We start from the raw sequence: 21,872 nt of genomic DNA, 5'->3' as shown, positions 1-21,872 counted from the left end.
ATATCTGAAACTAACAATTCTGAACATGCAGCTCAGTGTGACAGAGAATGCTCTAATATATTCCAAATTTATTTTCTTCTCCCTTCTTAAAATTGGTCAATATTTTATAACATCTTAAAATCATCTACAGAATGAAATTTTTAAAAGCTGGCTTAAGTTAGCTAAGTTACTACCATTCTACAGTCTCAAAATATTTGAAGGTTATCAATCTTCAATCAAATATACCTCTATAGCATCTGATGCTAAAATACCTAAATTGCCATTAAATGCCTTAACAGGGGTAATAGGTTAATATCACCAATTAGGGCAGGAGATGAAGGTGAGGAAAAAAAATACCCTTCACACAACCCCACTGAGGTTTCTTCTCTACTTTCTTTAGCTGTTTAGAGGGCTAAAAAGATTGGGAATGTAGAGAATGGAAAAGGGTACCCAGAGTTGGAGTGAACAAAAGTAAAGTAGTATACACAGGATTTTTAAATGGCAGAATTAGAATAGGCACTGTAAAATATTAATTCCAACAATCTGGCATTTAAAATGAGATTTAAGATGTTTATTATTTTACTGCTAATAGCCTGAATGGACAGTGGGTCTTAAAATTGTTTAATCTGACACTTAACAGACAGAAAAATCTAGAGTTATAGTCATTACAAGCATGCAAAGGGTATATTTAAACATCTTCTATCACACTATGGAGGTACACCCCCCCAAAATTACTAATTAACCTAAGCCAAAAAAGGAAAAAATTCAGTTAAGTTAATATTTCTGGAATTAATGATCTCCCATAAAATGTAGGATTTTTTTTTTTTTCCATTTCAAAACTCTCTAAGGAGAGAAACTGGGTAGTTACATACCTATAGATGGAGATTTGAAAGGGTATTTATCAGGAAGATCCACTCTAACTTTCCATACTCCACCTTCATATGGTGCTGAAATAAAAGCAAAAAAGTTAAACATGAGGATTGTGTCTCCAAATCAGAAGATAAATCTGAGTGTAAGTTAAACATTAAATCCTAACCTGTTTTGAGAACCTTGCAAATTAATTCCTTCAAGAGTCAGGGAACTCATAACTAACTACTATAACTAGTAGGTACTCTATGTTCAATTATAATACTTTTCTTTAAAAAATCTAGAGTTAGCAAAGGTTCATTTTCTCCCCCAAATTTACCGGATTCTTTAAAGTATCAAACACTGTTCAGTTATTGGATAAGTAATAGCCTACTGTCTCAATCTATACCATGCCCACCTCACCCCCCAAAAACAACAACAAAAAACATTTCCACAAAACCCAGAATTCACAATTCATGTTTAATACTGTCACACAGAGATAAAAGAGAAAAGCATATAAAGTAATTATGATAAGAGCAAGATTTCCTCACTGCTTCTAGAATTCAATTAAATTTACTTTTCAAAAACTACACATATCACCATCTCCCTTGATATTCTCACTGTCTGTTAAGGAATAGAGTAAAAGATTGTAATAAAAAACACATACCAACACATATACTTACTTCCTTGTGGTCCATAAAACTTCACTACAAATTCATTGAGTCCTCCTAGGATTGTAACCTCATGCTTACTCTCGATGCTAAGGTGGAAAGTAAAGGAAATTACACAGGCTTTATATTACCCAGAAGAACTAAAGATGGCTTCCCCAAGATATGCCATTTAAAGTGTTACCAACATTTTATATGAAAGCAATAAAATATAAAATATGAATAATAATTCTTGTAATTTCAAAGGCAATATACACTCTTGTGAAAAGAATATGAATGAGCTTTAGATTCAGAGAAGCTGGTGTTCAAATCCTAGAACTGCCATATATTGAGTTTGAGCCTAGACAAAATAATGTAAACTCACTCCCTGAGCCTTTTGTTCTCCTCTGCAAATCAGGAAAACACCACTTTACAGACCTCTGTGAAGATTAAATGGGTTAAGTATATAAAATGTGTAAGACCACATTGTATATATAAGTAAATGAAAAATAGGCACTTAATTTTTCTCCCCTCTGTACTGTCCCCACCTCATCCTATCCCCAATGACCCTTTAACATAAATCCAGCATTCCCTTTAGTCAAATTCAAGCACTCAGCAAAACATCGATTCTCCTGAACTGGAAATGCTGTGCTCCTAAAATTACACATTTACTAAGGAAGTCCCTATAATTTTCTCCCTGGCTTAGAGAATAATCAAAATAACTAGTGATATAACCTTGCTATAAGTAGCATTGCCAAATGCAAAAGACAAGCAAAAAAAAAAATTTTTTTTAAAAAATCTTATCTGTAGTATTTATACACCTACTCTTTTCCTCCCTCTTTTCCATCCCCTTGAGACTGGCCTCTAGGTTTTTATGTGCTCGGGGCTGGAAACACAGAACACTAACACTTCTGTGTTCCCTTCCTCAAAAATTTACTTGTCCCTAGACCCACCCCTTTAAGGTACTAAAATTCGATTATAGAAACCAAACCAACCCACATCAGCAGAAGAGAGGGCTACTGGCTTAATATCTGTTTTGTCTCTGCTTTGTGGTCTAACCCAATAATGACTCTACTGAGAAAAATTTTAGATGGTGGGGGCTTTAGGGAGCTGTCAAATCCCACTGTAACCTTAAAAAAACCACCAACAACAATCAGATATGACACACTGGTCTCATCTTTCTCAACCACCAGTGCAAATTACATTTTAATTACGTGTACCATTATACAAAAGAAAAAAAGCCAAAGAAATTTTAAGTGATCTCTTAAATAGAGAAAAATGTTAGTTTTAGAGGCTTGAAATTAAGTATTTGGCTCTCCAATCCTTTGTCCTGTAGGCCACAGAACAGAGGCCAGGTGTATTTTTGGCAAAGTCCTTGCTCAAGAGCAATGAACAGTATCCACTAGAGATATTAAATAATAACATAATTCAGTCTATTTGATCTCATTCTTTTTGAAAACTATTTTAATAACATGCACACTGAAAGGATTCAAATAGTATCCACATTGGAAAACTGGCTTCATTTCTCATGGTCAAATGACACATGCATGCATGCTTTGGTGTACTAAATTCTTCCTGGCACCTCCTTACAAAATATTCCAAAGCTAATGCTAATATAATAAATTAAAGTACACGTTTAAATTGTCTTAAAACAAAAACAACCAAAAAAGCTCCCTTGTGTTAGTAAAAGTAAAATCTAGTTACAATAAACAAAGTTAATTACAAATAATTAAGTTCTCAAAAAAACAAACAAAAAAACCCTTGGGGATAAAAAGGCTTTCTTAAGAATGACACCAAAGCCAGAAACCACAGAGGGAAAAATCAGCAGATGCAAGCACACACACACTCATTTAAAACTTCTATATTATAAAAAATAAAGTTAGGACAAAGGACAAACTAAAAAGAAAAGACCAGAAGAGCCAAGTAAAGAAAACTGAAATTAAGCCATAAAAAGTCCAACTCATTAGTTTAAAAGTGAGATATTTTCCACTATTAATTGATAAAGATGAAAGAGCTAGATAAAACCCAGTGTTCAGTGGAGTATAAACTGGTATTCCTGAGGACAAATTAAGCACTATACTCTAAAACTTAAAATGAATTTACTCTTTTACTCAAATTTCACTTCTTTGAAGTTATTTTTAAAAAAACAAAAAAACAGACACTGCTGGTGGGAGTGTGATACGGTTTCAACCACTTTGGAAAACTGTTGGCACGGTAAAGCTGCACACATGCATGTCCCACACTCATCAGCACTGTTCCCAGTAGACAGGAATAGCCATGTTCACCAAAACACATTTAAGAATGTTTGTATAGCACTACTTGTAATATCCAAAAATTAGGTTACAACCCAAAAGTTCATCAACAGTAACAAGGATAAATTACGGTACAGTCACCCAACAGTATATTACACAGCAATAAAAAATTAACTGTACATGTAAATGGATGAGTCTCAAAGATTATACAGTAAGTGAGAGAAAGCAGATACCAAAGAGCACATACAATGATTCCATCTACACACATTTCAAACAAGCTAAATGAATCAAGGTGTTAGAAATTAGGATAGTAGTCACCCTCTAGTGGGGCCTGGTCATTGGAAAGGGGTTTGAGAGGGACTTCTAGAGTGCTGATTACACTTTTATTTACAGTTCCATTTATCAATGAGCTACAAAAATGATTTGTGTACTTTTTGTACATATGTTACTATTTAATAAAAGAAGTTTACTGGGGCTTCCCTGGTGGCGCAGTGGTTGAGAATCCGCCTGCCAATGCAGGGGATACGGGTTCGTGCCCCGGTCCGGGAAGATCCCACATGCCGCGGAGCGGCTGGGCCCGTGAGCCATGGCCGCTGGGCCTGCGCATCCGGAGCCTGTGCCCCGCAACGGGAGAGGCCACAACAGTGAGAGGCCCGCATACCACAAAAAAAAAAAAAAAAAAAAAAAAAAAAAAAGAAGTTTACTAAATATAAGACTATCTGGGGCTTCCCTGGTGGTGCAGTGGTTGAGAGTCCGCCTGCCGATGCAGGGGACACGGGTTCGTGCCCCGGTCCGGGAGGATCCCACATGCCGCGGAGCGGCTGGGCCCGTGAGCCATGGCCACTGGGCCTGTGTGTCCGGAGTCTGTGCTCCGCAACAGGAGAGGCCCGCATACTACAAAAAAAAAAAAAAAAAGACTATCTGATACAGGTACAGATATTTTTTATTTAAATTTTTTAAATGAAAATAATTTAAGTATTTATCAATAGGAAAAAGAATTATAAGCCATTTATGCAACAGGCTGCTACTAGTGTGTATTAGTGTTTACTAGTGTCTTCTCCCCACCCAGAGCTCCTCTAATGTATGTTTCTGCTTAACTTGGGGTATCCAGAAGTAGTCAAAATGAATACACTGTAGTACCACATATAAAGATATCTCAGACATTAAATAAATCTGCAAGGATAATAATGGAGTAAGGTAGAGGATTAAATGAGTTTAACAAAAGAAGTCAAACTAATTTTACAATATAAGAATCTGTAAAAGCAGCATTTCCTATCACTCAGACCTAACTTGCTATGAATGACACTGATCTACAGCAATTACTCTTAATTAATCATTTAAAATTATGTTATCCACATGAATGTCCCCTCTAGAAAATTGAAGTTATCTTTTCTATCTTTTATGTAGATGCAGTTAAGTCTGGGTTTCTTCCATTTTGTGATCTGTTTGGGATTTAGTCCACGCTGTTACCCACTTTTCAAAGAAGATTCTCCTTTCGAAAAGGTCATGTGAAAATGAGATTAGAAATTAATGCTCCAGGGCTTCCCTGGTGGCGCAGTGGTTGAGAGTCTGCCTGCCGCTGCAGGGGACACGGGTTCGTGCCCCGGTCCGGGAAGATCCCACATGCCGCAGAGCGGCTGGGCGCGTGAGCCATGGCCGCTGAGCCTGCGCGTCCGGCGCCTGTGCTCCGCGACGATAGAGGGAGGCCACACCAGTGAGAGGCCCGCGTACCGCAAAAAAACAAAAAAAAAACAAAACAAACACAAAAAGAAATTAATGCTCCAAACCTCCTCTTTCCCATGATCCCTGGTATAACCCACATTCCAGATACACTGGGTCTGTCTTTAATTACACATTATACTGTAAATTAAAGAGTTCTTATAGTCCATTTCATATGAAAAGCTAAAAGTAAACTGAATGAAACCTTTAAAAACTTCTACCAAGTTGGTAAAATGAAGAAGTGGTACTAAATTTATGCTGCCTTGGAGTGGTACAGACACTAAATCAGATGGAAAAAAAGAATTTTCGTTGAAAGAAAAACACTGCATTAAAAATAAGCCATTCCATCACCATGAATGAATGACTTACCCACAAAAATATAAAATTACTTGACTACTGTTACCATGTATATTTATGGTAGAAGCCATGAGTTTCTTTCTGCTCCCTGCTGCAAAGTCAAGGGCAAGGAAGGCAAATGAGAAGGCAGGTTACAATGACAGGTTACAATGATCTATTTCTGAGATGTGCTGGTCAGGCTAGTAGCCTGGTGGGAACTCACTAGAAGGTTCCTTCATTACTTTCTCACTTTCAAAGCTTGAAAATATGAAATATCCTTCAGATACCATTCTGGTAAAAATGTTAAATAAACCCATAAAAATCACATTTTACTCACCTCTAAGTTATTTGTAAAATACTGCTTTTTACTTACTTAGCATTTCACTATTAAGGAATGTCAGCATTTTCAGTAGAATAATGATTAACATTCTCAGGAACCCAAGTTCATTTCACTTTTAAAATGCCAGCCACCCACCAACTTATTTTCACTGAATGGCATTATGATTACACAATGTAATATTTAAAGGTTAATGCCAAACCGTCAAGAGATAACTGACATTCTTGGCAAAACGTGTCTGTCGGGATTTTAGAAATGATTTTTATATACTTCTGGGATTTTCCAGAAAGGGAGCCAAGGACTAAGCCTATTAACAGGTCAAGGATTCAGACAGCATTGTTTCCTAAATTTGCTGATAGTGAGTTTGTAAGATAAAGGAAGGTGGCCTCCCTGAGCTGTGCCCATGGCAGTAAGGGATTAAGACAAAGAACGGGCTGTTTCTGTGCAGAAGGTAAAAGCAATTTGTGTGGGCTTTCTATCCACATGTTCACACCAGTCCACTTCCAACTCTCCTTGAGATTAATCACATTACGAAAGTTGAAGAAATTGGGCAACCTTCACTACTTAGTTTTCTTGATAAAAATATGGTATGTCTACTAATCCAGTAATGTACAAAATATCACAAAAATAATACTGTGGGGGTTATGTTTATAAAGAATCCTTCTCCTTTAGAGATATAAATTATTTACTAATTAAAATGTATGTCCAGAATTTACTTCAAAATAACCCAGTGTGGGAAGAGTTAGGAGAGAGAGGTATAGAAGATAGGACATTGGCCCTGAGTCAACAATTACTGAATCTGAGTGACGGGTACATGGGGGCTTCATTATATCGTTCTATCTAGTTTGAAATTTTCCGTAATAAAAGTTCTGAAAAATTAATGTAGTCAGTTATCAGAACTTCAGCATTTAACTAACATGACAATTTAGAAGAACTTAGCTACTGCAGCTCTCTTAAGAGCTTATGAGGGACTTCCCCAGTGGCACAGTGGTTAAGAATCCACCTGCCAATGTAGGGCACGCAGGTTTGAGCCCTGTCCGGGAAGATCCCACATGCTGCATGCAACTAAGCCCATGCACCACAATTACTGAGCCTGTGCTCTAGAGCGCGCCAACAGGACTGTCTATTTTGTTCACTGCCATTTCCTAGTGCCTAGAAGAGTACCTGGCACACAGTAGGCACCCAATCAATACGTATAAAATGAACACATGAATGAAGCTGTAAGACAGGCATAGACTGAAGCTGCCAGTCTGAGATCTAAGGATAGATTTAGGCTTGTCAGAGAGATATGGTGATACTATTAAGGGCAAAGTGGAACAAAGATGCTAAGTTCAGTGCTGAACACGCTAAATCTGAAGTATAAATGGACGAACCAAGAGGTAATATACTGTAAGCAGCTTGGGAAACTCGCGATTTAAAAGGAGTCACCTTGTAAACTGCTTAACTTGGAGTTTGTTTCTTAATCTCTAAAAAAAAGGGGGGGGGGCTTCTTTACTTTGGGGAGGGGATACTACCTCACTAACAGAATTGTTGAAGATGAAATGATCTATCTACAAAGGTACCCACCTGGCTCAGCATCAGACACAACCAGGAATTCAATTTTTTTAACGTAAAATAAATATACAAACTCTGACTAAATTAATTTCCATGTGACTAAAATTTACTTAAGCAACACTTTTTTTAACAATATCTAAAAAAATTAAGTTTCCTTCTATATCCTTAAGCCTTTCTTGATGTTAAGTCATCATTATGAATAATAGTTGCTATACAGTACTACAAAATACAATGATGCCCTTAGGAACCGTAAGGGATATACTTATTTTCTGAAGTAGAAATTTCCCATACTGTTAAGCTGAAGGGATTGGCAGGTTCTTCCTAGTTTCTCTTCCTTCTTTAGCTGCATTTGAGAGCCGTCACTGGGCTATCATGCCTTCAAATGTATCTATGGTAGGGTGCAAAAATCAGATAACCAAAGTTCATGGAATTTTTCTTTTTTTAAAAAAGGGTAAATAATTCTAAGCAAGACATTCTCCAATAAATAAAATACATAATTTTTAGCTGTATGTTTGCAGGTTTACAACTAAACCAAACAACTTCAGAGTGAGGGAGTTATCACTTATTTAAAAATAGCCTCTTCAAAATAAGTATGTATATTGTCCAGAAGTAAGTAAAGCAAACAATTTGAAAACTTACTATGATATACTGAACACTTAAGATTAAGGGGTAGGGCTTCCCTGGTGGCGCAGTGGTTGAGAATCCGCCTGCCGATGCAGGGGATACGGGTTCGTGCCCCGGTCCGGGAAGATCCCACATGCCGCGGAGCGCCTGGGCCTGCAAGCCATGGCCGCTGAGCCTGTGCTTCCGGAGCCAAAAAAGACTAAGGGGTAAAAAGTAGCATGCACGTATTTCTTAAATTTTACAAAGATAGTGCAAAAATTAAGTTAAACAGCAAGCATGTTCATTACCACCTAGCAGACTGTAAATCATACTAGCCTTTGGAGCTTTGGGGCTTTTTTTTTTTTTTTCCTCTTCTCAAGTTTATGCTTTCATTTAAAGCTTCCATGTCAGAAACCAAAGTAAACACTGGCAAGATCTAAGTAAATGTTAAATGGGAAAATCATTATAACTTAGCTCTTTCCTAAATGCATTATTCTGCTACCAGATTCCCAAATAATAAAGTAAAAAACTCAAAAGAAAAATTAAGAGTCATAAGTTATGGAAAATAATTTTTTCAAATAGGTTTTAGAAAAAAGAAGTGTATCAGAAAGACATGTAAGAAATCTAAGCCCCATTTGACCCCAACAAAATGTTTTATACAGCAGATTTACAAAGTGAGAGAGTCAGAGATGACCCACTTGCAGAAGAAGTGAGACAGAGAGAGAAAAGCAAAGGGAAATATGGAAAAACAATGATGCCATCTTGAGACCAAGAAAATGCAGTCAAAACAGAAATAAGATTTACATTTTCTAAAAAGTTCAAATTCCAATTAAACACCTCAAAATATTTAGAAGGCTAGTGATAAAATAGAAACAGCTCTTTAATATTCCAACTTTTTTTCTTTTTTTTTTTGATCTTTATTTCAAGTTGGACAACTGCAGCCCAGGACTTTCTTTTTTTATTTTAGTTATTTATTTTTGGCTGCACTGGGTCTTTTTTGCTGCATGTGGGCTTTCTCTAGTTGCGGTGAGAGGAGGCTACTCTTTGTAGCGGTGTGCAGGCTTCTTACTGCAGTGGCTTCTCTTGTTGCGGAGCACGGGCTCTAGGGGCGCGGGCTTCAGTAGTTGTGGCTCGCGGGCTCCAGAGCGCAGGCTCAGTAGTTGTGGTGCACAGGCTTAGTTGCTCCGCAGCATGTGGGATTTTTCCAGACTAGGGCTCAAACCCGTGTCCCCTGCATTGGCAGGTGATTCTTAACCACTGCGCCACCAGGGATGTCCCTAATATAATTTGATGCTTTGCTATTTTATGGCAACAAAGCATTGTTTATTTTTAACTAAAAATGTACAAATCCATGTACATAAATTAACAGTGCATTACTTAAATAGTATTATTACTCTTAAATAACTCATAAAACGTTAATGAAAAGCTTATTTTTCAGAATTCGGTTTGTTACAGCTTGATTCACAGTACGTTAAAAATAAATCACCTTCCCCCAAAACTGCTTATTTTCTTAAGTGTGATAATGTCATTATGTTTATTTAAGAAAATGTTCACATTTTTAAGGGGGGCCTACTGATATATGTAGGTGTTAAATGACAACAATGTCTGGGATTTTCCCTAAAATATTTCATAAAGAAGAGAAACAGATGTGAGAGAAAATACTGATAATTGTAAAATTTTAATTTGGATAATGGGGATTCATTAAACTAATCTTTAATCTTGTGTACACTTGAAAATTTTAATGACATTATTTCTTTTTATTTAATTTCCAATACTTATTTCTTTTTTTTAAATCAGAAGACTGTATATATTTAACTACACTCTACTTATGTGGATAGGGGACACTTACTGCTAAAGAACTATCAGTTGGTCAAACATCCAGTTTAAATCTGTAAACTTGGAATACAACTTTGAACTGCAGAGAAAAAATAAAGACTTGCAAAATTCTCAAGATGCAGGACACCCCAGAGACATCAAGTCGACAATGAAAATCCAAACCAATGATCTAGAAAATCTGTTAAAAAATTTTTTAGAAGATAGGACATATTAAAAGAAAGAATGCTGTCATTCCAAAGGCAGACTACCTAATCACAGAAGGCTGGAGAAGAAAAACACATGAATAGGATAGGACATATTAAAAGAAAGAACGCTGTCATTCCAAAGGCAGACTACCTTATCTCAGAAGGCTGGAGAAGAAAAACACATGAATCACAACCTTATAGATGACAACATCACCTGAAAACTTCGAAGTAGGGCACGCAGGTTTGAGCCCTGGTCCTGGAAGATCCCACATGCTGCATGCAACTAAGCCCATGAAAACGTATAATTTTCATGGGCCCAGGCAATGAATGTATAATTTCCCCAGAGATGAATTCCCCACAGTCAGGTGGCCATCTGCAAAATCCTAACAGAAACATCTATTTAAAACACATTCTACCTCCCCTTCTGGGCTGTATGCTACTTCACCAAGCCATCCACAGTGCGGAGCAAAGTGCATCATGAAGCAGCTTCTCAGTAAGAAGCTAATATTGCTTTATGGAATATCTACGCAGTGTATTTGTAATCATGTTTCCAGTGTTCTTCTCTTCTCAGAAACTCCTTGAGAACTTTACTTCTTTTATTCATTTTAAATATAGCAGACCAGTTTTTACCCTAACACCTGACATGCAGACTACAATGCCACTCAATGAAAATAGAATTAAGCTAAGTGTTTGATAATCCCTACCCACAGATATTCTAATCAAGGCATATGTGAGTCATTCACAGTAAGCAGTGACATTTTAAAGGAAATATTTTCTTTGGCAGTCTCCAAGTGACATATAGTACATTACAAATGCAAGGTGATGTATGAAAATTAATAAATACCATGAAAATTAATAAATACCGAGCAGTGGTACCCATTCAGTAGATGAAGATTATGGAAGAGTGAAAAACAATGGATCACAGAAATGAGGAAGAGGAGATCTTAGATATATGATCATACTCTTAAAAAAAAAAAAAAAACAATCAACACACCTTGAAGTCATGAACTACTGATGGAAAGACCCAGGTCCGCAACTCAGGCCATGGCTCTTCTTCCTTTCCTTCTCTGCACTGGCTAATTACGAGTTTGTGTCTCTAGAGAACAACGATTCCTCATCGTAATTTTATGACTTCAATAGTCTCAAGGAAAATTTCTTAAAGCAAGCTCTTTAAAATTCAAATATAAATGCCTGTAAACCCAGAACAAAGGGGGAAAGATAACAGTTGGCTTGCCCTTATAAATCACTGCTCTATAAGCCCTGGTCTCAGTGCCTCCTCACTCCCTAGTTCTTTCCCAGAACATGAATGACCAATGCCTGCCGTTCCCTTTATTACTCCATGTTCATTAGGCAGAGTACATGTCAAATGTTAATAACAACCTTGATTTCATAAAAACTATAGGGGGAAGTGAGCAGCACAGACTCAGGCTTTTTAAAGCAATACATGTACAAAGGAATAAGTAGCAGGCTCAAGATCACTGTCAAGATTTTATACTGAAAAAAGCACAACTACAGATGAATACACTGGATAGGATGCTAAATTAAAGCACAATCCACCATGTAGAGAACTCTGCATTCCACAACAAACGAATATGCTTTTATTCAATTAAGTCCAGCTTCTATTACCCATTTGGAAGACTTATGGGAGGTAATATAGCAAGTATCTGTTGGAAATTTAATAAAGGCTCGGCTAAACAGTATAAAAAAAGGATTAAAAAGTAATCTAAAGTGATACAGAAAATAGCAGTTTCTTCTTGATTTAAATTCTGCTTAAAAACTATATCAAAGGGTAGTTGGTAGGCAAATACCCTATCTGATATGTTCAAGTAGCCATTATAAACTGCCTTTATTTATTACCTTTATAAATAATTAGGATAAAAAATGGGATAAAAAATTACCAGAAACTTTAAATGTTGCTTAAAAAAAAGAAGTCCATAAGGAAAATAAGCGAAAGAAATAAAACTTTAAAATAGAAAAAAAAAGTTTCTTTTAAAGAAACATCCTACCCTACGAAAAATAACCCCAATGTGACTGAGTTAAGTAGAAAACCCTGGAAAGTCAAGAGATGTGGGGTGAAAGTGGACTGTAAACTAGGTGTGCAATGTGATACAACAAGGGAGGTTGCAGCTATTTTAAGCATCATACAAGTAACAGGTGACAGAGCTGAGAAAGGAAGCTTTATTCCTATGTTAGTAAACTTGCTAGCTCAAGACCAACAGAAATGATTAATACATACTAAGAAATGGGTTGTCAGGTACAATTAAGAGACATGGGAGTGATAAATATGTGATATGGAAGCTAGCCTAATAATTTAAAGTAAACAGAAGTTTGAGATTTAAATATACACAAACAATAAAGAGAATAAAGGCTGTATTGTTATGAGTTATGGTTAAGAAGTCAAAAAATCAAGGTTATCACTAGGAGTGCTTCCTGAATAATTAAACAATGTGGGAAAAAAAATCGGTTATTTAGCAAAACAAGAGAATATAAACCCAGACATACACAACAGTGGGTATATATATAGTAAGAAAATTTGGCATTGAAAAGGTGACAAAACTATTAGGTTTCCCTCTCCCATGTCTGTACCATGGGGAGAAGCAGGATTGATAGGCTCAGGTGCCACTAAGTGAGACAAACAGTTTGCTGGTGGCACAGTCACAGGGCAAGAGTGCAGTCCTGAGAACGCCTTACAGTACAACTAAATAACCTCATCTGGTGAAGCACTGAGTTCTAGGCTTTTAAAAAATTGTCTTTTAAAATGTGTGTGGGGCTTCCCTGGTGGCGCAGTGGTTGAGAATCCGCCTGCCGATGCAGGAGACACGGGTTCGTGCCCTGGTCCGGGAAGATCCCACATGCCGCGGAGCAACTAAGCCCGTGAGCCATGGCCGCTAGGCCTGCGCGTCCGGAGCCTGTGCTCCGCAACGGGAGAGACCACAACAGTGAGAGGCCCGCATACCGCAAAAAAAAATAAATAAATAAATAAAATTAAAAAAAAAATAAAATAAAAAAATAAAATGTGTGTGGGGCACAAAGCAGCCTCCCCATTCCCTTAACGCTCTAATCCCACTGCCCAGGTATTACTATTGTCTATATTAATGTTTATATATACACATATTAACATCATCATGTCCACCCAGACACACAGGTATAAACTCTTCTGTAAACACCTTTCTTCAGGTTATATATGGAGAACCTCTTTATTAGTACATATAGATCTAAGCTCCCTTAAAAAAAAAAATGCCTGTGCAATATCCATGTACCATAAGTTAAATAAATAAGCATCCATTAGTGAGCAGGTAGGTTACTGTTAGTGTTTTGCTATTACATTGTTACAATGAATATCTCAGTATGTGTTTCTTGCTGTACTTTTTTTTTTTTTTTTTTGCGGTACACGGGCCTCTCACTGTCGTGGCCTCTCCCGTTGCGGAGCACAGGCTCCGGACGCGCAGGCTCAGCGGTCATGGTTCACGGGCCTAGCCGCTCCGCGGCATGTGGGATCTTCCCAGACGGGGGCACGAACCTGTGTCCCCTGCATCAGCAGGTGGACTCTCAACCACTGCGCCACCAGGGAAGCCCTATCCTGATGTACTTTTGATAGTGCCTAAATGTCTTTCAAAAAGGGTGCATACAGTCACTTTCTAACCACTGTTATATGAGCCAACCTGTTTTCCTCATACTCTCACCAATATTGGCATTAAAGCTTTTAAAGTAAAACAAAGTTAATCTTTAAACACGACCCCCTTCAAATTGCCCAGTGCTCTTTCTTACCAATTCAACTTCGGCCCTGGCTGGGTTACCCAAGGGAAAAGCATCCACTCTGCTGACCTTCCTTCTTGTCTCTCCAACACAACACCTAAATGGGAAGGTGGCCCTCCAAGATTCATGAACAAAAATGCACTAGGATATGAAGCACCTTTCATTAACTATCTCAAAGACAAAGATAGCCAATTAAATCTCACTTAACTCATCAAATAGGTTAACTCTAGAACCTGGACAGAAAAAGCTGAAAACAAGGGAAGTTTAGTCTGACATGGCATCACTCAATTAAATGACAGGAGTAGTATCTTCTCTAAATGCTTAAATCTTTTATACGTCTAAACTTATGCCCCAACTAGGATGTGAAGTTAATTTCTTATTTCTTGGGTGAATCTGATATTTTAAATAGTTCTCTTTAGACCAAACTACTTTTGCTGTTACAGCATACGAAATAATGAATTCTCACAAAAGAATTACAGATTTGAATACTTCAACAACAGATATTTAACATTTAAAGAAATAGTCTCCGACTTACTAAAAGCCACACAGTTCACCCCCGACTATTTAAAACAAATGAGAGACCTTGTATTAATGACCATGTAAATATTATTCACTGCTGAGCCATACAGTACTATAAGATTTCTTCTGTTCAGTATTTTTTCTCAAGGAAATAATCACTGCCTTAAATAACTAAGCAAACAAGAAACCAATGTATCTATCATTTTTGTCCCTCAACTCTGACAGAACTGTCTCTTGATGTTTAAACCCATCAAGATGAATAACTGTATTTGAATGTTTCCCCTCGTGAATTTACCTGCCCCACTCTTTGGCTTGATCAGGTAGCATGCATTCCCCAAGCTGACACTGGCTGGATGGCCAAGGAAGGTGACTCATGAACATCCCAGCTGACAGAAGGAAGCCAGACAGGGATCAATACCTGACCGCACTCTGCCCAAGAGTAATTTAAGAATTTTTCTGCTAAAACCACTAACATCACTTTAAAAGAAACAGAGAATATCTAACATCAGCATTATTTACAGAGTAAAATCCAGGACTGCAGGGGCTCATGCTGGAGACTGACAGGATGGCAGAGAAGTCCTACCTACCTCTACCACTCAGTTTCACCAGATCACCCAGTTAGTTGCAGAGTACCACTTCCCCAAAGGAAGACGGCTCTTTTCCAGGAACAGAGATTTCACAGTAAGTCTGGAATTCTAGTGGTTAGAGAGTGGGCTCATTAGTTTGAATCTCAAAATGCCATATGGGTCTTGGGCAGACCATTTAACCTCTCTGTGCCTTGGTTTTCCTCAATGTATAAAGGGAGTAATAGTAAATGTATCATAGGATTAAGGAAAGGCTCAGTATTTGCTATTATCATTAATACTTCCAAAACAATAACCTCAGATTTACCAAGGTACATCTATTAGTCTAATCTACCTTAGTTACTAACCTACAAAGCTGAAATTACAGCTCTTCAATTTTGAGAAGAGTTAAGTACACAATGACTTTTTACCTTTAATATGCCTAAGTCCTTAATATATTGACGTTAGCAATTGCCAATGAGGGGATTATTAACCTATAATTTGTTCCAAAGATAGCATTCAGCCCAACATCTATGCTGGTAGAGCCCCTTCCGAATTTTAAAAATTGCTACTTCCCCTTTAGTCACCAATATTAACAACAGCTAGCCCTTTCAGCAGTTACAATGCACTGAACACCATTCTAAGCCTTTTGTACTAACTTATAACCCTTAAAACAGCCCAGGGAGACAAGTTATTATTACAAAGACAGGCTAAGTAACCTGCTCAGGCTCACACAGCCAGTAAGTTGTAGAGCTAGGGATGAAACCCAGGCAGGCTAGTTCAAGTCTGTGCTCTTAGCCATCCAGCATTGTCTACACAGACCAGAGCTTTTGGAGAGGGGTGTAGCATGCTCGTCTTGATTTAGGAAGACTAACTCCAGCGAGACTGCGGAGCAGTCTGGGAGACATGATGGGAGGAAGGCCAGCTGGGATCTGATGAGCAAGAACAGGTAAGAGCTGACAGGGAGCAGGGGGCTGGAGAGGAAGCCACATTTCAACGAGATTCTGAGAACTGAAAGAACTTCATGACTAATTATACGTGAGGGGAGAGAGGACTCAGGAATATCTGTTGAGGTAGATGACACTGTTCTAACAAAAATAAAAGGGAAGGCAGGAAGAGGAGCAGATTGGCGGGGGGGTAAGAGCAATACGGGACACTTAAGTGTAAGGTGATGAGACACCAAATAACTGTCCAATAGACAATGTGAAGTAATATTCCCATTTTTAATCTAGCCCTATACTTCTTTAAAAAGGGGATACAGCACATTAAACATTCTAAGTAAATGTTGAACTAATGAATAAAATACAACTTCAGATTCTCACTAGTCTAAGAAATTATTAAATAACCAACTTACAGGTCCCTCAATAAAACTCTTGTTCCACTGGTGAGAGTTAGGGAAGTTCTCTGGATGGTGGAAGGCTTTGGAATAGAGCAAACCTGGGTTTCAGGCCCAGCTCCACCACTTTCTAGGTAAGTAGCCTAGGGTCTTACTCAAGGTGGAAAACTTGTTAGAAATGCAGAAACTGGGTCCCGTTCCAGACTAACTGAACCAGTATCTGCATTTAAAAAATATTCCCCATTAATTTGTGTGCACATAAAAGTTTGAGAAGCACCAGCCTAGAGCAAGTGAATGTTCTCTAAGGCTTGCTTTTCCTGCCTGTACAAAAGTGGAGATAATCATATTTACGCACAGGGTAGTTGAAGATTAATAGGTGCCAAATACTTACCAAGCCTCTACCAAGAGATGTTAGTGTCATACATATGTTACTTCATTTAATCCTCTCAATGCCTATCATGCAGGTACTTTTTCCACTATAAAGATGAAGGTATGTCCAGTCTGTGACGCCTTCCAAGGTAAGATTGTTGGTGAGTGGTAGAGCTGCTACTCATTGTCTATCTACTCAGGATTCTGCTTCCCATTAAGCCCAGTAATGCTTAAGCAACCTGGGCAGAGAAAGGCACAAAATGGATGAGAAGGGAAGGAAAGTAGTCTTGCACCTACCAAAAATCCAAACAATAGTTTTAAAAAATATATAGTTTTTAAATATATAGATTTATTTATTTGTTTATGGCTGCACTGGGTCTTTGTTGCTGCACGTGGGCTTTCGCTAGCTGTGGTGAGCCAGGGCTACTCTTCATCGCAGTGTGAGGGCTTCTCACTGCAGTAGCTTCTCTTGTTGCGGAGCATGGGCTCTAGACATGTGGCTTCAGTAGGTGTGGCACGTGGGCTCAGTAGTTGTGGCTCATGGGCTCTAGAGCGCAGGCTCAGCAGTTGTGGTGCACGGTTCTTCCGTGGCATGTGGGATCTTCCCGGACCAGGGCTTGAACCCATGTCCCCTGCATTGGCAGGCAGATTCTTAACCACTGCACCAGCAAGGAAGCCCCCCAAATATAGTTTTTTAAATAGTATTTTAAAGCTACATCAATCATTATAATTCAAAATTCATGAGTACAAAACAAAACGTACTCATACAAGTTTAAATCAGCTATGCTTATCCTGAATTGGTTTTCAGATGAGGATATCATATTAAATTAATAATATTTATCTCAAGAGTTGTGCTGAAATAGTTAGTAGATCAACCAGCAGAAAATAATGATAGTAAGACTAAGTGAAAATTCTCAGCATGATATAGAAGGCTTATCTGGCTGTACTATAGGTTCCCTAGGGATAGAAATTTAGGCATAAAAAGGAACTTCCTATGAGTGTTTGGCCAATTGTAGGCTATGTTTCACAGAAGACTGAAATTCTCAGTTCTCTTTCAATCATTATTTGTGAAAGTTCACTTTCCAGAAAGGAATATGCAAAAAGAAAACTTAGAATCACAAGTTCTAACAAATAACTAAGTACTAGTTCCAAACAAATCTTAACCTATGTGAATCACTGTATCAATAGTTGTCTTATTTCATTCATCAGAGCCCATAATATGACCGACACAGTACATTCATGCCCCATTCTTCCTCCGTTTCTAGCTACACTGGTCTTTCATTTCCTGAAACACAAGTTCTTGCCCTCCTCAGGTCCTTTGCAATGGCTACTTCTGGCTAGCCCTGACTTCTCTGTTTCTATAGATAGCTTGCTTCTTCTTATCCTTAATGGTGTGTCTTAAATGTCACTTTCTCAGCAATCTTTCTCATCACCTGAAGTACATACCCCAACAGACCCCCAACTATTCTCTACTTCAGCCCACTCTCTGTTTCCTTGTATGTCTTACCTCAGTACTATTTTGTCTGTTTACATCCTCCCTCACCTCCAGAAAATCTAAGTTCCAAGATGGCAGAGAACCTTATCTGACTTATTCTTTGTCTGGCTTATGGTGGGTGCTCAGCAAACACTGGTTAAAGTGAATTATGTAAATGGGTGCCAGGCACCATGCTAGACAGTGGGATCGGCCCTTAGCTCAAGTTCTTGTGGGGAAACAGACAGGCAACCAACTACCAAACGGTGAAATAAATGAGTGTTATGATAAGGGTTACCCAGAGGTGCTAAGGAGGCATACAGAGGATGCTCCAAACCCTGGAGGGTGGGGAAGGGAGAGGGTGTTTTCAGGAGGTAACGTTGCCAGCTGAACCCAAGGGGAGATTAGCCTTTTGCTCTCAGCAGCTACAATGAAGTTTTCTCCAAACACAAGAAATAAGAAGGCCCTCAAAGTTCAACTCAAGATCAACACGTAATGACTAGTAAGAGAGGGGTGCAAGTCATCTAAAAGAGAAAGCCTGGTTTGCTGCAAAACAAGATTCAAGCAGAGCCAGAAAGAATGTATTCATACATGTAAAGAAACAAGGTATTCATCAGCAATGGTCTCCCCTGCAAGCAATGAAGAAGAATTAAAAAAGAGAAAGGCTGGTAGGGGCCACTGAAGCAACTAGGCAGGAGAGGAGGAGCCTTTGCTCATAGATGAGTTTTTTGGTCACAAGGGATCTCCCTGTCATGAGACGGTGGTATCATCTGATCGTGACAAGCCATTAAACACTTGATTTAGCTTTTGTTCTGATTCCTTCTCAGATAACCTTCTCTAATTATGGTATGGGCTCCTGGCTATGTCTAGGAGAGAACACACTGAAAATTATGTACTAGCTTTCCAATTTCAGACTCATGAGCTTGGTTAATCTGAAGCCAGGGAAGTGGATCTACTCTTAGTTCACCAATTAAAGACTTGGGGGGTGGGGATGTCACCCTCCCAACAAAGCATGAGGTTAGCCTGACTTCAAACAGAGTTAAGGAAAAGGATTTAAGGGAAATGTCTGAGGTGAATCTGACTGATACGGAAGGTGAGGGACGTGCCAAGGATGATTCCAAGGTTTTAGGCTTCAGTTATTTGGGGATGGTGATACCATTCAGCAAAGAGCATCAGCAGTAAGAGAGGGCATTAGACTTGTAGAAGATGTCCCATTTAGGACACGTTTAATCTGTGGTCTCTGAAGGCCAGGTAACTGGAGATATCCAGTAGGCATTTGCCTATCCAAGACTGGAACTCAAGAGATATGGAATTTTTAAAATTTGGAGACACTTGTATTTGGGCACTAATAGATGAAATCACCCAAGAAAGGCATGGCAGCTACCAAAAGATGAGGAACCTGAGTAAATCCATTATTTAAAGGATGGAAGAAAAGAAACCAGCAAGGTAGGCTGTGAAATAGAGAAAGGCACCTATAATTGTCCTAAATATTTGTTAGGTTATCTTTCAATGTCAGATTTCTACAAAGCACATCTGCACAGAGAAAGTAAAAGAAAAAGAAAAACAATCTTATAATGAAGTTACTGAAAAAGACACAAAAGTTCTTTCAGAATAACATAATATGGCTTCCTGGAACAGGAAGGAAATCAATGAGATACACCCTACTGACTTCTTACTAGGACTCCAAAAAGTGAAATAAAGCTGGTTGAAAGGAACAAAGAATTTTCTTTTGGGACCTACTTTAAATAAATGTTTAAATCTTGCCAAAAGTTCAAAGTCCATGATGCTAACCACCTTTGGATAAATGTTCAAGGCAGATATAAAAGCTCCACTGTGCATTCTAATGACTAACACTGATTTTGAGAGACTTTACTGGCCATTTATAAATTTATACTCTGTGACAAACCAAACTTTCATCCCCTAAGAGATCTATGATATAGCACAGTACTATTCTCCCCAACAGTGTCACTGAGTTGGTAGCTGATTTGGAAAAGCCACTGAAAAGGTTACTGTCATCAAGAACCATTTATTGGGCTTCCCTGGTGGCACAGTGGTTAAGAATCCACCCTGCCAAAGCAGGGGATGCAGGTTCGAGCCCTGGTCCGGGAAGATCCCACATGCTGCGGAGCAACTAAGCCCGCAAGCCACAACTACTGAGACCACATGCCACAACAATTGAAGCCGGCGCACCTAGAGCCCATGCTCTGCAACAAAGAGAAGCCACCACAATGAGAAGCCTGCACACCACAATAAAGCCACAACTAGAGAAAACTTGCATGCAGTAATGAAGACCCAACACAGACAAAAATAAATAAATTTTAAAAAAAGAACTGCTTATTAAGTCTTTTTTTAAAAAAAACAAAGCCACGTGCTAAAAATTGAGCTGTACGACATTTTCTACCCTATCATAGTTTACAACTTTGCTAGGGAAGACCAAATTACTCCATAAAAAACCTGGAACTTCAATATAAGTTGCAAAGTTAAGTGCCGAACAGTGGTACAATAGGTCAGATGAGGGAGTAATCACTAAAGACTTGATTGTATAAGAAGAAAATGGGATGTGAGCCAGATTTGCGGAAAGGCAAGACAGTCAAGAGAAGAAGCAATGTGAGGTTACAATAGTGTTGCAAGCAGGGTACAGATACGAGCAGAGGGAGAGACACAGGAACTGTGCCAGAAACCAGCTGAACAGTTTTTGTTTTGTTTTGTTTTTTAATAAGAGATTCACATAGCCAAGCTGTAGTAAACAAGGCCAGAGAAGCCAACAAGAGGCAAGACGGTTGAGCGCCAGGCTACGGAATTCTGCACTTTATCGTATGGACAGTATATGGCACAGGTGAGCGGTGGATGCAAAGCATGATCTGGGGAAATCCATCTGGCGACTGCACGCAGAAGAGGCAATAGGTGTCAAGACTGTGGTGGGGCACACATTCGCCAAAACTCATCAAGCTGTATATCTGAAACTGCCACATTTTGTTGTGCGTAAGTTATACATCCATAAGGCTAGTTTTTAGAAATAAAGGATAAAAGTACAGTCAGGAATGAGACAAGTATTAAAAAGTATAGGCTGTAAGATTTTAAACATTTAGTGGCTGAGGTGAATTCGGTAGTGTGCTGAAGCCAACTGATTATATGCATCTCTTCCCAACTTCAAGTTCAGTGACCTCACCATCTGTAGTCTGAAATAAGGCATGGTGGACTATTTATACCTCGAAAATCAGTAAATGCTACAAATCAGGGCTTTATCCCTCCATAGGTGGTTGTTCAGCATTCACCAGCACACCACTGTGTCATTTCTACACAAGGTCTCGTATGAATATGGCACTAAATGAAGTGACATTTTTTTCTAATTCAAAATAATGACATAGTTCTGAAGCACCAATTCTTAATCTTAACCAACGACAGATGGTTACCAAAAAAGTATAAGATTTAAGAGCCTAACATTTATTTAGTTTCAAGAACTAAAGCACGCCTATGAATAAGAAACCTTTGTCTGCATCTCTCAATCAAGTTTTTCTAGCTATTATGCGGTTCCCCTGGGACTAACATCAATTGATGATAATA

At 38.5% G+C, this 21,872-nt stretch overlaps 1 protein-coding gene across 2 annotated transcripts in view; it reads right to left on the bottom strand.

Moving 5' to 3' along the window:
• The window catches only part of UBE2H (ubiquitin conjugating enzyme E2 H), a 107,475-nt gene that overhangs the window by 40,653 nt on the left and 44,950 nt on the right, over window positions 1–21,872 (bottom strand). For both annotated transcript variants that reach the window (XM_059074471.2, XM_067042170.1), the window contains exons 2-3: window positions 1,509–1,585; window positions 852–926 (exon numbers count right to left, since the gene is read on the bottom strand). In XM_059074471.2, coding sequence (XP_058930454.1) covers window positions 852–926; window positions 1,509–1,585 — 152 coding nt within the window. The remainder of the gene's footprint in view (window positions 1–851; window positions 927–1,508; window positions 1,586–21,872) is intronic.

Source organism: Kogia breviceps, chromosome 9 (assembly GCF_026419965.1).
Source record: "Kogia breviceps isolate mKogBre1 chromosome 9, mKogBre1 haplotype 1, whole genome shotgun sequence".
Taxonomy (NCBI): Eukaryota; Metazoa; Chordata; class Mammalia; order Artiodactyla; family Physeteridae; genus Kogia; species Kogia breviceps.
The sequence above is the reverse complement of the archived record's forward strand: the minus strand, read 5'-3'. Positions and strand labels throughout refer to the sequence as shown.